We start from the raw sequence: 17,089 nt of genomic DNA, 5'->3' as shown, positions 1-17,089 counted from the left end.
AACAGTGCTCTGCACATAGTAAGCGCTTAACAAATACCAACATTATCGTTATTATCAGCAAAAATTAATAATTGTGTTATTTGCTAAGTGCTTACTCCGTGCCAGGCCCTGGACTAGGCGCTGGGGTAGATTCAAGGTAATCGGCTTGGACCCAGTCCCTGTCCCACCTGGGGCTCCCAGTCTTCATCCCCGTTTTGCAGATGAGGGAACTGAGGCCCAGAGAAGTCATGTGACTTGCCCCAGGTCACCCAGCACACAAATGGCGGAGCTAGGATGAGAGCCCAGGTCCTTCCTTCATTCGTTCGTTCATTCAATAGTATTTATTGAGCGCTTACTCTGCGCAGAGCACTGGACTAAGCGCTATGGAATGGACAGTTCGGCAACAGGTAGAGACCGTCCCTGCCCATTGACGGGCTCGCGGCCTAATCGGGGGAGGCGGAGGGACAAGAACGAGACGGCCTCATCGCGATAGATAGGACGAAGGGGATGGACACCTCACTGACCGAATAAAGGGGGTCATCAAAATCTGTCCGGAGGAGCACAGTGCTGAGGGGAGGGGAAGGGAGAGGGGGAGGAGCAGAGGGAAAGGGGGGAAAGGGGGCTTAGCTGAGGGGAGGGGAAGGGGGAGCAGAGAGGGAGCAGAGGGAAAAGGGGGAGCTCAGTGTGGGAAGGCCTCCCGGAGGAGGAGCCTTCAGGGAAGCAGTGTGGCTCGGTGGAAAGAGCCCGGGCTTGGGAGTCAGAGGTCGTGGGTTTGAATCCCGGCTCTGCCACTTGGCAGCTGCGTGACGGTGGGCTTCACCTCTCCGTGCCTCCGTTCCCTCACCTGTCGAACGGGGATGGAGACTGTGAGCCTCACGGGGGACAACCTATGACCCTGTGTCTCCCCCAGCGCTTAGAACAGTGCTCGGCACATCGTAAGCGCTTAACAAATACCAACGTTATTATTATCCCAGGCCCGGGCTCTAACCACTAGACCACGCTGCTTTCCCATGTTCATTCATTCAATCGTATTTATCGAGCGCTTCCTACGCGCAGAGCACCGGACTGAGCGCTTGGAAAGAACGAGTCGGCGACGGATCGAGACGGTCCCCGCCGTCCGACGGGCTCACGGTCCGATCGGGGGAGACGGGCGGACGAGAACGACGGCGATAGATAGAGTCGAGGGGAAGGGCGGCTCGTAAAAACGATGGCGACTCAGTAGAGTCGAGGCGATGTACATTTCATTAACAAAATAAATAGGGCGATGATGAAGTTGAGCAGACGAGTACGGTGCCGAGGGGATGGGAAGGGAGAGGGGGAGGAGCAGAGGGAAATGGGGAGGGGGGGACCGTGTCTAGGTCCGTAGATGACGCAGAGAGGAGGACGGGGAGGACGAGGGAGGGCTCAGTCGGGGAGGCCTCTTGGAGGAGATGGGATTTAGGAGGGCTCGGGAGGTGGGGAGAGATATCGTCTGTGGGATATGAAGCGGGAGGGCGTTCCGGGCCGGGGGCGGGACGTGGGCGACGACGTAGACGAGATGGCGGGACAGCTGGTAGGTTGGCATCAGAGGAGCGGAGCGTGCGGGCCGGGTCGGAGGAGGAGAGCGGCGAGGTGAGGTAGGAGGGGGCGAGGGGACGGACGGCTTTAAAGCCGACGGTGACGAATTCCCGTTCGATGCCGAGGACCGTGTCCGTTCCAGCATCCTCTCCCGAGGGTTTAGCGTAGGGTTCCGCGCACGGTAAGCTCTCGCGCCTGACTGACCGGCTGACTGGATGGGTCGACGCTAGAAGTTCTTGAGGAGCGGGGAAACGTGGACTGAAGAGTTCGGGAGAAAACTATCCGGGCGGGGGAGTGAAGTGTGGGCTGGAGTGGGAAGAGACATTCATTCATTCGCTCGGGTAGTATTTATTGAGCGCTTACTAGGGTGCAGAGCACCGAACTAAGCGCTTGGAACGGACAGTTGGGCAACAGACAGGGACCGGCCCCGCCCGACGTCGGCTCGCGGTCTAAACGGGGGAGACGGACGGCGGGGCAAAACGGAACGAAACAACATCAAGATAAATAGAATCATGGAGATATACACCTCGTTAACAAAATAAATAGGGTAATAAATAATAGACACAAATAACCACAGTGCTGAGGGGAGGGGACGGGGGAAGGGGAGGGAGACAGGAGGCAGGGAGGTCAGAGAGGAGGTCATCAAAGCGGGATAAGATGAGAAGAAGCCTGGCACAGCGGGCCTGCGAATCAGAAGGTCATGGGTTCTAATTCCAGCTCCGCCACTTCCCTGCTGGGTGACCGCGGGCAAGTTACTTCACTTCTCTGGGCCTCCGTTCCCTCATCTGGAAAACGGGGGTTGAGACGGTGAGCCCCACGTGGGAAAAGGGACTGCGTCCAACTCCATTTGCTGGGATCCACCCCAGCGCTTAGTACAGTGCCCGGCGCGTAGTAAGCGCCTACCCGATACCACAATTATCATTATTATTACACGTGATTGGATCACTGTGGTAGCCATTCGGAGGGAGAGGAGAGGGCAGATCCTAGAGATGTTTGGAAGGAAGGATTTGGTGACAGACGGCGAACCCGGGGGTTGAGAAAGAGAGAGGACGGGAGGATTCCGCCAAGGTCGTGGGCTGGAGTGACGGGGAGGATGGTGGTGGCGTCTACAGTGAGGGGAAAGTCGGGGTCAAGGGGAGATCGGTTCGGCTCGGGACCTGTTCTGGCCGGCAGGACATCCACGGGGAGAAAGCGGGAGGAAATGCGAGATTATAGTGATAATAATCATAATGATAATTGTTGAAGTCGCTAAATGCTTGCTAAGCACGAAACCCTGGGCTGGCAGTAACGAGAGCGGTAATAAGCGGAATGGCCTAGCGGATAAGGCCTAGGAGTCAGAAGGACCTGAGTTCGAATCCCAGCTCCGCCACTTCATTCATCCGGCCGTATTTATTGAGCTCTTACTCTGTGCAGAGCACTGTACTAAGCGCAGCGTGGCTCAGTGGAAAGAGACTGGGCTTGGGAGGCAGAGGTCATGGGTTTGAATCCCAGCTCTGCCGCTTGTCACTTCATTTCTCTGTGCCTCAGTGACCTCATCTGTAAAATGGAGATGAAGACTGTAAGCCCCATGCGGGACAACCTGCTGACCCTGTATCTCCCCCAGCATTTAGGACAGCGCTCTGCACATAGTAAGCGCTTAACAGATGCCAACGTTATTGTTACTATTACAATTGGGCAACGGATAGGGACCATCCCTGCCCAACGACGGGCTCAGTCTGCTGGGTGACCTTGGGCAAGTCACTTCACTTCTCTGGGCCTCAGTGACCTCATCTGGAAAATGGGGATTAAGACTGTGAGCCCCACGTGAGACAACGCCATTACCTCGTATCCTCTCCAGCGCTTAGAAGAGTGCTTAGCACGTAGTAAGTGCTTAACAAATGCTGTCATTGTTATTAATCCCCATTTTACCGATGAGGTCACTGAGGCACAGAGAAGTGAAGTGGCTTGCCCAAGGTCACATCGCAGACAAGTGGCAGAGCCGGGATTAGAACCCACATCCCAAGCCCGGGTATCTGTTAAGCGCTTACTATGTGCCGAGCACTGTTCTAAGCGCCGGGGGAGATACAAGGTAATCGGGTTGTCCCACGTGGGGCTCGCAGTCTTAATCAGCGTGACTGAGTGCAAAGAGCCCGGGCTTGGAAGTCAGAGGCCGTGGGTTCGAATCCCAGCTCTGCCACTCGTCAGCCGTGTGACTTTGGGTAAGTCACTTCACGTCTCTGCCCCTCAGTTCCCTCCTCTGTAAAATGGGGGTGAAGGTTGTGAGCCCCACCTGGGACAACCTGACTTCCTCGTATCTCCCTCAGTGCTTAGAACGGCGCTTGGCACGTAGTAAGTACCTAACAAGTACCGTCATCGTCATTATTATTATTAGTAACAGTCAGACAGGATAGACCGAAAGGACGGACTGTGAAAGACGGGATAGGACAGTCGGACAGACGGTCAGTCACGATGGTCAGGTGGGACAGACGGTGCAGCCAGACAGACGGGATAGACCGAAAGGACCGACTGTGAAAGACAGGCTAGGACAGTCGGTCAGACGGGACAGACGGTCAGTCACGATGGTCAGATGGGACAGACGGTGCAGACAGACAGACGGGATAGACCGGAAGGACGGACTGTGAAGACAGACAGGACGAGACAGCTAGATAGGACAGTCGATCAGACAAGACAGTCAGGACAGAGGGTCACACGGGACAGACGGTCAGACCCGACAGTCACTCGGAACGGACTCTGCAGACTGATAGGACAGTGGGTCAGACAGGACAGACAGAGCAGACAGAGAAGATGGGACGGCTCAGTGGAAAGAGCCGGGGCTTGGGAGTCATGGTTTCAAATCCCGGCTCTGCCACTTGTCAGCTGGGTGACTGTGGGCGAGTCACTTCCCTTCCCCGGGCCTCCGTGACCTCATCTGGAAAATGGGGATGAAGACTGTGAGCCTCACGTGGGACAACCTGATGACCCTGTATCTATCCCAGCGCTTAGAACGGTGCTCTGCACGTAGTAAGCGCTTAACAAATACCAACGTTATTAAACCTAGTCAGACAGGACAGATGGTCAGAGAGGATAGGCCGGAAGGACAGTCGGTGCAGACAGACGGGACGGAACAGCCAGACGGGACAGACGATCGGACGGGACCTCGAGGAAGGACAGACGGACGGTCAGACGGGACAGAGGGGCCGGCCCGGAAAGAAGAGAGGGCAGTTCAGGTGTCAGAAGGCCCACGCCGGCTCCGCCGATAATCGGATCTCGTTGCAGGAGCCACCCCCCCTCCGTCCGGTCCCCACCCGCTCCCCTCCCGGAGTCCCCTTTCATTCATTCGTTCAGTAGTATGTATTGAGCGCTTACTATCTGCAGAGCACCGGACTAAGCGCTTGGAATGGACAAATCGGCAACGGATAGAGACGATCCCCGCCCAGTGACGGGCTTACGGTCTGATCGGGGGAGACGGACGGACAAAAACAATAGCGATAAATAGAATCGAGGGGATGGACATCTCATTAACGGAATAAGTCGGGTAATAAAAATATATCCAAATGAGCAGAGTGCTGAGGGGAGGGGAAGGGAGAGGGGGAAGAGCAGAGGGAAAGGGGGGAAAAGGGGGCTTAGCTGAGGGGAGGGGGGGGGGGGGAGAGAGGCAGCAGAAGGAGCAGAGGGAAAAGGGGAAGCTCAGTCTGGGAAGGCCTCTTGGAGGAGGTGAGCTCTCAATAGGGCTCTGAGAGGGGTCTCAGAGGGACCCCTCTGTCCCTCCCGTGACCCCCGCGGAGTGGCCCAGCCTACTTCCTGATCTGGAGGGGAGAGGGGAACCCACAGCCCCCCGGCTAACCCGTGCCCCTGACCCAAAGGGGTCGGTAGTCTAGTCCCGGCTAGACTACCGTGTCGGCCTTCTCTCCGACCTCCCTTCCTCCTCTCTCGCCCCGCTCCGGTCTGTCCTTCGCTCCGCCGCCCGGCTCATCTTCCCGCAGAAACGATCTGGGCGTGTCACTCCCCTTCTTAAACAACTCCGGTGGTTGCCCGTCGACCTCCGCTCCAAACAAAAACTCCTCACTCTAGGCTTCGAGGCTCTCCGTCACCTCGCCCCTTCCTACCTCTCCTCCCTTCTCTCTTTCCACCGCCCACCCCGCACGCCCCGCTCCTCCGCCGCCCGCCTCCTCGCCGTCCCCCGGTCTCGCCCGTCCCGCCGTCGACCCCCGGGCCGCGTCCTCCCGCGGTCCCGGGACGCCCTCCCTCCTCGCCTCCGCCAAACCAGGAGGGCTGCTGGACTTTCTTTTATTTTTTTTTAATGGTATTTGTTAAGCACTTACTGTAGGTTGGGAATAATCTTTATTCCTCTGTGGTACTTCCCAAGCGCTCACTACAGCGCTCTGCACCCGGTAAACGCTCAATAGATACGATTGAATGAATAATAATGATAATGATTATCGGGGTATTCGTAAAGCGCTTACTACGTGGCAGGCACTGGACTAAGCGCTGGGGAAGATAGAAGCTGAACAGGTTGGACACAATCCCCCCGTGGGGTTCACCGTCTCGATCCCCATTGTACAGATGAGGGAACTGAGGCCCAGAGAAGCGAAGGGACTTGTCCAAGGTCACCCAGCAGACAAGTGGCAGAGCTGGGATTAGAACCCAGGTCCTTCCGACTCCCAGGCCGGGGGTCCAGCCATTAGGCCGTGCCGCCCAGCTCGGGATAACAATAATAATAATGGTGGCATTTGTTAGGCGCTTACTATGTGCAAAGCACTGTTCTAAGCGCTGGGGAGGATACAGAGAGATCAGGTCGTCCCACGTGGGGCTCACGGTCTTAATCCCCATTTTGGAGATGAGGAAACAGAGAAGTGAAATGACTTGCCCGAAGTCCCACAGTTGATAAGCGGCGGAGCCGGGTTTAGAACCCACTTTTTCTGACTCCCAAGCCCGGGGTCTTTCCACTGAGCCACGTAGGGTGGCCTAGCGGAAAGAACGCAGGTCCGGGAGTCCGAGGACTTGGGTTCTAATTCCGCATCTGCCGATGGCTTTGCCAACCGCTTGCTGGGTGACCTCGGGCAAGTCACTTAACTGCTATCCCGCCGTCGACCCCCCGGGCCACGTCCTCCCGCGGTCCCGGGACGCCCTCCCTCCTCGCCTCCGCCGGACCCGTCCTCTTCCCCTCTCCGAAACCCTGCTGAGAGCTCACCTCCTCCGAGAGGCCTTCCCAGACCGAGCTCCCCTTCTCCCTCTGCTCCCTCTACCCCCCCTTCGCCTCTCCGCACCTAAACCCTCTTCTCCCCCCATCTCCCTCCGCTCCTCCCCCTCTCCCTTCCCATCCCCTCGGCACCGTACTCGTCCGCTCGACCGTATATATTTATTACCCTATTTATTTTGTTAATGAAATGTACATCGCCTCGATTCTATTGAGTCGCCACTGTTTTTACGAGACGTCCTTCCCCTCGACTCCATTTATTCCCGTCGTTCTCGTCCGTCCGTCTCCCCCGATCGGACCGTCAGCCCGTCGGACGGCGGGGACCGTCTCGATCCGTCGCCGACTCGTTCGTTCCAAGCGCTTAGTCCGCTGCTCTGCGCGTAGTAAGCGCTCGATAAATACTATCGAATGAATGAATGAATGAATGAACTGCTCCGGGCCGCAACAGCGAAACGGGGATTCAATACTTGTTCTCCCATCTACGGAAGACTGTGAGCCCCCATGTGGGACTGGTGACTGCGTCCGACCTAATTTACTCGTACCTAACCCGGCGCTTAGAACAGCGTCTGACTCAGAGTCAGCGCTAAACAAGTACTAGAAAACGAATAAAACAAGCGAACAGCCGCTCCCCGACCCACCCCCCACCACACGGTGAGATTCGGCCCCACACAAACACCCCCTGTGCCTTCCCCGACCCCGATGCCCGCCCTGGGTGGCGTTCATTCATTCAGTCGTATCTATTGAGCGCTTACTGTGTGCGCAGCGCTTGGGAGAGTATGACACAACAGTAAACAGACACATCCCCTGCCCACGGTGCCCCCTCCATCTCTGCCCCCCACGAAATACCGGCCCCCGTCCTGTCCCTCCTGGGGCTCCTTGCTGTGCCGTGAGGGGTCCCAAGGAAGGAGATTTAACGAGGATAATAATAATTGTGGTGTATGTTCATTCATTCATTCAATAGTATTTATTGGGCACTCGCTATGTGGTGGCTCGGTGGAAAAGAGCCTGGGCTTCGGAGTCAGAGGTCGTGAGTTCGACTCCCGGCTCCGCCACTCGTCAGCTGTGTGACTGCGGGCGAGTCACTTCACTTCTCTGGGCCTCAGTTCCCTCGTCTGTAAAATGGGGATTAACTGTGAGCCTCATGTGGGACCACCTGATTCCCCTGTGTCTACCCCAGCGCTTAGAACGGTGCTCTGCACATAGTAAGCGCTTAACAAATACCAACATTATTATTATTATTATTAAGCGCTTGGAATGTACAAGTCGGCAACAGATGGAGACAGTCCCTGTCCTCTGACGGGTATGTTAAGCGCTTACTATGTGCCAGGCACCGTACTAAGCACTGGGGTAGACGCCGGCTCATCGGGATGAAGACCGTCCCTGTCCCACAGCGCTCAGGTCAGTGCCTGGCACATAGAGAAGCAGCGTGGCTCAGTGGAAAGAGCCCGGGCTTGGGAGCCAGAGGTCGTGGGTTCTAATCCCAGATCTGCCACTTGGCAGCTGAGTGACTGTGGGCGAGTCACTTCACTTCTCTGGGCCTCAGTGACCTCATCTGGAAAATGGGGATGAAGACTGGGAGCCCCACGTGGGACAACCCGATTACGCCGCATCTCCCCCAGCGCTTAGAACGGTTCTCTGCACATAGGAAGCGCTTAACAAATACCAACATTATTATGGTAAGTGCTTAACAAATGCCATCATTATAGGGCTCGTGATCTCAATCCCCATTTTCCAGACGAGGTAACTGAGACACAGAGAATAATAATAATAATAATAATAATAATAATAATGGAATCTGTTAAGCGCTTACTAGGCGCCAGGCACTGGACTAAACACTGGGGTAGATAGACGCAAGTCGGGGTGGACGCAGCCCCTGCCCCACGTGGGGCTCAGCTGGGAGCCTGTTGTGGGCAGGGATTGTCTCACGTTTTTTCTGGAGAGAAGCAGCGGGGCTCAGTGGCAAGAGCCCGGGCTTGGGAGTCAGAGGTCGTGGGTTCGAATCACAGCTCCGCCGCTTGCCAGCCGGGTGACTTTGGGCGAGTCGCTTCACTTCCCCGTGCCTCAGTCCCCTCATCCGGAAAAGGGGGATGAAGACCGTGAGCCCCACGTGGGACGACCTGATCACCTCGTATCCCCCCCAGCGCTTAGAACGGTGCTTTGCACATAGTAAGCGCTTAACAAATATTGTACTTTCCAAGCGCCTAATACAGTGCGCCGCACGCAGTAAGCGCTCAATGAGTACGATCGAGTGAATGAATGGATTTTACAGATGAGGGGCCCGAGGTCACCCAGCGGACGGGTGGGACGAGAGCCCGGGTCCTTCTGAGTCCCGGGCCCGGGCTGTAGCCACTGGGGCCGGCTGACCGGTGGCCTCTCCCTCTGTGTCTCCGGTCGTTCTCTCTGTCTCTGACCGTCTCTCCCTGCGTCTCTCTCTCCCGGTCCGGCAGAACAAAGGAAGAAATATTCCAACTCCAACATCATCATGCAGGAGACGTCGCAGTACCACGTGCAGGTGGGTGACCGGCCGGCCGTCGAGCCATCCGTCGGGCCGTCCGTCCTGCCGTCCAAACGGCCGTCCATCCGCCCTCCTTCTCCCCCCACCCACGGGCCAGGACATTTTAGGACCAGAGGGGGCGGCTGGGGGCGTGGCCAGGGGTGGAATCAGAGGGGATGTGGCCAGAGAGGGTGGGGCTGGAGAGGGGGATGGGACCAGGTCGGGTGGGGTTACGGAGGGTGGGGTCAGAGGAGAGGGCGACGTACCCGGGCGGGGCACGTAGGGTGGGGTCGGGGGAGCGGGCCCGGGGGGGAGCAGCCAAAGAGGATGGGATCTGTGGGGAGGCGGGGCGCGAGAGGAGAGGGAGGGGGTGAAGGAGAAGGGGGACCCTGGCGGTTGCGGGGAGGCGGAGCCCCCCAGCGTCACTTCCCCCTTTAGACTGCGAGCCCCTTGTTGGGCAGGGATGGTCTCTCTCTGTTGCCCAGCTGTCCATTCCAAGCACTGGGCACAGTGCCCTGCACACGGTAAGGGCTCAATAAATACGATCGAATAAATGAATGAATAAATGAAGGTCCCTGGGCCCCCCTAGCGCTGCCCCCCGGGACCCCATCGCTGCCCCCGCCCTCTGCCCTGAACCTGGGCTTCCCGGGCACCGCGGGCAACGGTGTCGGTCAGCGGGGAGAGCGGGTGACCCCAGCGGGCGACCCCGCCCCCGTCCGGCACTACGGGCCGCCCCCGGGGACACGCCGGGGACCCCCCCTCCGCCCCACGGGTCCCCCACCCCCAGTGAGCGCGATCACCCGCGACATCCCGGGCCAGAGGTCAGGGGCCTCGGCCCATCTCAGCCGGGGCCGCCCACCTGGAAGATCTCTGTGTCCCGGCCCCGGGTGACGATAATGATAATAACGTTGGTATTTGTTAAACGCTTACTATGTACCGAGCACCGTTGTAAGCGCTGGGGGAGACACGGGGTCATCGGGTCGTCCCACGGGAGGCTCCCGGTCTTCATCCCCATTTTATAGATGAGGTCACCGAGGCACCGAGAAGTGAAGTGACTCGCCCCGAGTCGCACGGCCGACAGGTGGCGGAGCCGGGATTCGAACCCACGATCTCTGCCTCCTAGGCCCGGGCTCTTTCCACTGAGCCGCGCTGTAACCGGGATCGGGACCTCCGCCCCACCCAGAGACCATTCGTTCGTTCAGTCGTGTTTATCGAGCGCTTACCGTGTGCAGAGCACCGGACTGAGCGCTCGGCAAGTACAATCCGGCAACAAATACCACACCAGGAGGGAACGCCCCGGAAAGAGCCCGGGCTTGGGGGGTCAGAGGTCGTGGGTTCGAATCCCGGCTATGTGACTGTGGGCAAGTCACTTCACTTCTCTGTGCCTCCGTTCCCCGATCTGTAAAACGGGGATTAACTGGGAGCCTCAAGTGGGACGACCCGATGACCCCGTATCTCCCCCGGCGCTTAAAACGGTGCTCTGCGCATAGTAAGCGCTTAACAGATGCCAACATTATTGTTTTTATTAGGGGGGCACTGGGTGGAGGCGCCTCGCCACCTGCCAGGCTTGACCGGGGTGGGGATGGCTTGCATCACACCGTCCTCACTCTCTCTGGCAGGCAGCCAGCCAGGGTGTGGGGGTCTGGCCAGAGTCCAAGGCCTCTTCAGCTCCCAAACCGGGCCACCTCGATTCCTCTCGTTGCTCGTGAGCCTCGGGCGGGAGGGAGGGAGGAGGAGGGGGAGAGAGTGTCACCAAGTCCTTTCCACTCAGTCACGGGTCCCGCTCCTCTTCCTCCTCCGCCTTTTCTTTTCGGTTGGTTGTTCTTTCTTTTTTTAAAAAAAAAAAACGCTTCCGCCGCGTGCCGGGCACCGTCCCGAGAGCTTGGGACACAGTAAGTGGAGCAGTCCCAGTCGATGGGATTTGCCGAGCGCTTACCGTGTGCGGAGCACCGTACTGGGCGCTTGGGAGGGGACGATACAGGCACGTTCCCTGCCCACAAGGAAGATGGAGTCAAGTTGGAGAGACAGGCATTAAAATCAGTTGCAGATGGGGGAAGGGGCTGAGGGTGAGGATCTGAACTTGGGGGGTGAGGGGCCGGGGGTGGGTCGAGTAGCGAACTGCTGAAGGGGAGACCCATTCTTTCTTTATTGAGCGCTTACCGTGGGCAGGGCACCGTACTAAGCGCTTGGGAAGTACAATTCGGCGGCGGGGAGAGACAGTCCCGGCCCACGGCGGGCTCACAAGGACGTAGGTGACGCGGAAGAAGGGGAGAATGGGGGAAGCGAAGGTCGGGGAAGGCCGAGAGGCGATTTCGATCGTATTTATTGGGTGCAGAGCGCTGTCCCGCGGGACCGAACGGTCACATTCCCTGCCCGCAACGGTCTTACAGTCTGCCTCCGCCCTCCTTCCCCGTTGTCAACCGGCTCGACCAGCCCGACCAGCCCCGCTGGCTGGAAACCCGAAGCGGGAGGGAGCCGGTGCCCTGTGCGGCTGGTCCCGGAGTCCCCGGCTAGCCAGCCGTGCTTGTGGGATTGGGTGCAGACCGGGCAGTCGACCGTATTCATCGAGCGCTTACTGTGTGCGGAGCGGCGGACTGAGCTCTCGGGAGGAAAAAAGAAAAGTTGCCATTTAAGCGCTTACTGTGTGCAGAGCACCGTTCTAAGCGCCGGGGTAGATGGGGGTCATCGGGTCGTCCCTCGTGAGGCTCACGGTTAATCCCCATTTTAGAGAGGAGGTCACTGAGGCCCAGAGAAGCGAAGGGACTCGCCCACGGTCCCACAGCTGACGAGTGGCAGAGCCGGGAGTCGAACCCATGACCTCTGACTCCGAAGCCCGGGCTCTTTCCGCTGAGCCACGCTGACAAGAGAACAGTAAAGAGTTGCGTTCCCTGCCCACGACGGGCTTACAGTCTAGAGGGGGAGACGGGTGTTAAGAGAGAGAAAGAAATGAGGGATGTGGGCAAGGCTCAGCGGAAAAGAGCCCGGGCTTGGGAGTCGGAGGTCATGGGTTCGAATCCCGGCTCCGCCACTCGGCAGCCGGGTGACTGTGGGCGAGTCACTTCGCTTCTCTGTGCCTCCGTTCCCTCATCTGTAAAATGGGGATTAAGACTGGGAGCCTCACGTGGGACCACCTGATGACCCTGTATCTCTCCCAGCGCTTAGAACGGTGCTGTGCACATAGTAAGCGCTTAACGGATACCAACATTACTATAAGCGGTGGGGGGGCCGGGAAGGGGAGGTGAAGAAACGGAGCGAGTCGGGGCGACGCAGAAGGGAGTGGGAGGAGAGGAAAGGAGGGGTCTGTGTGTGTGTTCCGGGGGTGGGGAGGAGGAGGGGATTTCTCGTCCCGTGGCGGGATCCCTCCGCTCCATGCCCATCCCGGACCTGCAGCACCTGGCCACCTTCGTCATGGACCGGAGCGAGGCCATCGTCACCGTGGACGACGCCATCCGGAAGCTGATCCAGCTGAGCTCCAAAGACAAGATCTGGACCCAGGAGATGCTGCTGCAGATAAACGACAAGTCCATCTGCCTGCTGGACTGCGAGACGCGGGTGAGCGGGACGGCGGGCGGGGATGGAGGCCGAGAAGCAGCGCGGCTCAGTGGGAGAGCCCGGGCTCGGGAGCCCGAGGACGTGGGTTCTAATCGCGGCTCCGCCACTTGCCCGCGGTGTGACCCCGGGCAAGCCGCCTCACTTCCCTGGGCCTCGGTTCCCTCGTCGGTAAAATGGGGGTGAAGAGCGTGAGCCCCACGTGGGACATCCTCACGGCCTTCCGTTGACCAGTGCTGGGCACGTAGTAAGCGCTCAACGCGTTCCGTCGTTACTATTATGTCCCCGCAACGCCCCCCCCGTGAGGCCGGTGTCCCCGCGGCACCTCCCGGCGGGCCCGGCGGGTCCCCCCGACCCAATCCGGCCCGGGTCGGGGCCGCTTCACCCGCCGTGGTCCGAAGGTGGGCCTGACGGGGGGGTGGTCGCCCGCAGGAGGAGCTGGAGAACTTCGAGCTGGGCACCGTGCGGCACTGCCAGACCGTCCTCAACCAGCTCCGCTACCGCTCCGTCCTGCTCCTCGTCTGCCAGGACGACGAGCAGCAGCACAAGCCCGACGTCCACTTCTTCAACTGCGACGAGGTGGAGGTGCGCCGCCCCACCGGGGGCCGGGGCCGACGCCCCCGAGGGGGGTGGGCGGACACACTCGGGGGGGCAGAGGGGGCGGAAGGGAGGGGCGGAGCTGGCAGGCGGGGGCAGCCCGGGATCTCGGGGCCGCCCGGGGGGTCGGGACCTCGGATTCCACTCCCCGCTGGCCGTCCCGCCCGCTCCGCGGGGGCACCCGCCCAGGTGCGCGCGCGCTCACCTCGTGCCTGCGCCCGCCCACCCCCGCCCCCCTTCCGACCGCGCCCTCGCGCTCTCTGCCCACGCCCGCTCACCCCCTGCCCTGGACCCGGCAGGCAGAGATGGTGTACGAGGACATCGCCAGCGCCCTGTCCGACAGCCGGCAAGGCAAGAAGCTGCGGCCTCAGACGCTCAAGTAAGGACCGCCCGGGCTCTCCTTCCCGACCGGGGTCCCCTCGCTGCCCAGTCTGCTCCCCTCCCTGCCCGGGCTCCCTCTCGGCCGGCCCCGGGGGAGGCGGGTTCCCGCGGAGACGCTCGGGAAGGGCCGGGGGCCGACGGCGCTTTCCCCCGGCCCCGACCCCGCTCACCCCGTCTTGACCCCACTCGCCTCCCACCGTGACCCCCCTCACCCCACCTCAAACCCACTCGCCCTCCCTCGGCCGACCCGGGGGAGGAGTCCGGCCCCGACGGGGGGAGACCGGGCCCGAGAACTGAGCGCGGTCGCGGGGTGGGCGGTGGCGGTGTCCTCTCCAGGGCCAACCAGGAGAAGATCAAGCAGAGGCAGTCCATCCTCCCGCCCCCGCAAGGCCCGGCCCCCATCCCCTTCCAGCACGACGCGGGCGGCTCCCCGAGGAACCCCAAGAACCGCGTGGCCCCCCCCGTGCCCTACGGTGAGCTGGATGCCGGCCCCGGGCCGGCCCTCCTCCGCCAACGCTCCCCTTGTGCCGCCCGCCGAGGCGGGGGTTGTCGTCGTTACCGTTACTGGGGCGTTTCAGAAGCACTTCCTGTGGGCCGAGCGCTGCGCAGAGCATTGGCGTGGACGCAGTCCTTGTCCCACGTGGGAAACACGGTCTGTGAGGGAGGGACAGCCCTGGGGGGGGGGGGCGGTTCTCCCCATTTTCACCATTTTCAGGTGAGGAAACTGAGGCTCAGAGGGGTTGTGACTTTCCTGACTTGACAGTGACTCTCCCCCAGCTTCGAAGCCTTATTGAAGGCCCGTCTCCTCCGAGAGGCCTTCCCCGATCGAGCCCTCCTTTCCTCCTCTCCCACTCCCTTCTGCGTCGCCCCGACTCGCTCCCTTTATTCATCCCCCCCCGCCCCCCCCGGCCCCGCACCACTTATGTCCACATCCGTCATCTATTTAATTCTGTTTATTATCTGTCTCCCCCTCTGGACTATAAACCCACTGTGGACAGGAAATGTTTCCGTTCTACTGTCCTGTTGTCCTCTCCCAAGCGCTTAGTACAGTGCTCTGCACATAGTAAGCGCTCAAAAGATACAACTGACTGACAGCACACACAGTCTATGAGGGAGGGACAGCCGGGGATGTTATCCCCATTTTCAGGTGAGGAAACCGAGGCTCAGTGGGGTTAAGCGACTTTCATTCATTCATTCGGTCGTATTTATTGAGCTCCTACCGTGTGCAGAGCACTGGACTGAACGCTTGGGAGAGGACAATACGGCAATAAGGAGACCCGTTCCCTGCTCACAGTGATTCCCGTGGCTCAGTGGGAAGAGCCTGGGCTTCGGAGTCAGAGGTCATGAGTTCGACTCCCGGCTCTGCCCCTTGTCAGCTGGGTGACTGTGGGCGAGTCACTTCACTTCGCTGTGCCTCAGTGACCTCATCTGGAAAATGGGGATTAACTGTGAGCCTCACGTGGGCCGACCCGATGACCCTGTATCTCCCCCAGCGCTTAGAACAGTGCTCTGCACCTAGTAAGCGCTTAACAAATACCAACATTATTATTATCCTTATTCCCGGGGTCACCTGAGCCACCTCGGGGGCAAAGCAGATGGACCATCCAGCTCTCGGCAGGAAGGGTGGGGCGGGCGTGAACACACATGTACCCGCCCGCACACGCACCCGCTCGGCTTTGTTGTTAGAGCCCGGAATAGCCGGGGAAATAACAGCGACCTCGCCTCTGCCCCGGGGAGGTACACCTTCCCCCCCCCCCCCCGCCCCCCGCGCCCCCTCCCTGGGCTTCACCTGGGCGGGCAGCGTGCCCCCGGGCACCCACGTGGCCCTGCCGCGTGGCGCTCGCCCACGGGAGAGACCGTCTCCGGGCAGCGGTCCAGGGCGAGGTCGCTCCCGCCCATCCTCCGCCCCGGAGGCTTTGGGGTGCTGGGGCGGGCCCCTCTCATCGCTCGCCCCCGTCCCGGGCACCCGGGGTCAGCAGGCGGTGTGACCTGCCTCGCTCCCCGGCCACGGATGCCCGGGGAACTGCCCGGCCCGCGCCCGGCCCGGCTCCTCCGTTGCCCGGCTGCTCTGCTGCCAGTTTGAATCATAATAATAATAATACCCGTTTGGTTTTGTTGTCCCTTCCCTCCCTTTAAGACTGTGAACCCATGGTTGGGTAGGGATTGTCTCTCTCTGTTGCCCAGTTGGACTTTCCAAGCGCTCAGTCCAGTGCTGTGCAAACAGTAAGCGCATACCTGGCTCCGTGGAAAGAGCACGGGCTTTGGAGTCAGAGGTCATGGGTTCGGATCCCGGCTCGGCCACTTGTCAGCTGTGTGACTTTGGGCGAGTCACTTCACTTCTCGGTGCCTCAGTGACCTCATCTGTAAAATGGGGATGAAGACTGTGACCCCCCACGTGGGACGACCTGATTCCCCTGTGTCTACCCCAGCGCCTAGAACGGTGCTCGGCACATAGTAAGTGCTTAACAAATACCAACATTATTATTATTATTATAAATACGATTGAATGGATGAATAAATAATAATCAGTATTTTTAAGCGCTTACTATGTGCCAGGCATTGTATTAAGCTCGGGGTTGGACAGAGACCTTGTCCCACTTGGGGCTCACAGTCTCAATCCCCATTTTACAGACGAGGTGACCGAGGCCCAGAGAAGCGAAGTGACTTGCCGAAAGGTCACGCAGTCTTGGCCCAGATTTGCCCGTCAGCCCACCAAACCGTCCTCCCGGACTTTCATCCCTTCGTATTTATCGAGCGCTTACTAATAACGTTGGTATTTGTTAAGCGCTTACTATGGGCAGAGCACCGTTCTAAGCGCTGGGGGAGATCCAGGGTCATCAGATTGTCCCACGTGAGGCTCCCAGTCTTCATCCCCATTTTCCAGATGAGGTCACTGAGGCCCAGAGAAGTGAAGTGACTCGCTCGCAGTCACCCGGCTGACAAGCGACAGAGCCGGGATTTGAACCCACGACCTCTGACTCCCAAGCCCGGGCTCTTTCCACTGAGCCGCGCTGCTTACTGTGTGCAGAGCGCTGTACTAAGTGACCCCCTCACCCCACAGTGGGCAAACAGAACGGCCGAAGGGCTGAGGTCGACTGGCAGGAGGTCTTTCGTTCATTCATTTATTCGATCATACTTATTGAGCGCTTACTGTGTGCAGAGCACTGGACTGAGTGCTGGCGAAAGTACAGTAATCGGGGTATTACTCTGTGCCAGGCACCGTACCAAACGCTGGGGTGGGTACAAGCAAATCGGGTTGGACGCGGTCCCCGTCCCACGTGGGGCTCGCCGTCTCAATGCCCGTTTTGCAGATGAGGTCACTGAGGCACGGAGAAGCGACTTGCCCAAGGTCCTAG

At 59.6% G+C, this 17,089-nt stretch overlaps 1 protein-coding gene across 3 annotated transcripts in view; it reads left to right on the top strand.

Annotated features, from left to right (window-relative positions):
* EPS8L2 (EPS8 like 2) overlaps positions 1-17,089 on the top strand; it is a 72,495-nt gene that overhangs the window by 37,250 nt on the left and 18,156 nt on the right. For all 3 annotated transcript variants that reach the window (XM_029059399.2, XM_029059398.2, XM_029059400.1), the window contains exons 4-8: positions 9,160-9,224; positions 12,597-12,758; positions 13,188-13,340; positions 13,652-13,731; positions 14,070-14,206. In XM_029059399.2, the coding sequence (XP_028915232.1) occupies positions 9,160-9,224; positions 12,597-12,758; positions 13,188-13,340; positions 13,652-13,731; positions 14,070-14,206 (597 nt within the window). The remainder of the gene's footprint in view (positions 1-9,159; positions 9,225-12,596; positions 12,759-13,187; positions 13,341-13,651; positions 13,732-14,069; positions 14,207-17,089) is intronic.

This window comes from Ornithorhynchus anatinus, chromosome 3 (assembly GCF_004115215.2).
Source record: "Ornithorhynchus anatinus isolate Pmale09 chromosome 3, mOrnAna1.pri.v4, whole genome shotgun sequence".
Taxonomy (NCBI): Eukaryota; Metazoa; Chordata; class Mammalia; order Monotremata; family Ornithorhynchidae; genus Ornithorhynchus; species Ornithorhynchus anatinus.
Note: the sequence above shows the minus strand (reverse complement) of the source record. Positions and strands in the feature narration are given on the sequence as shown.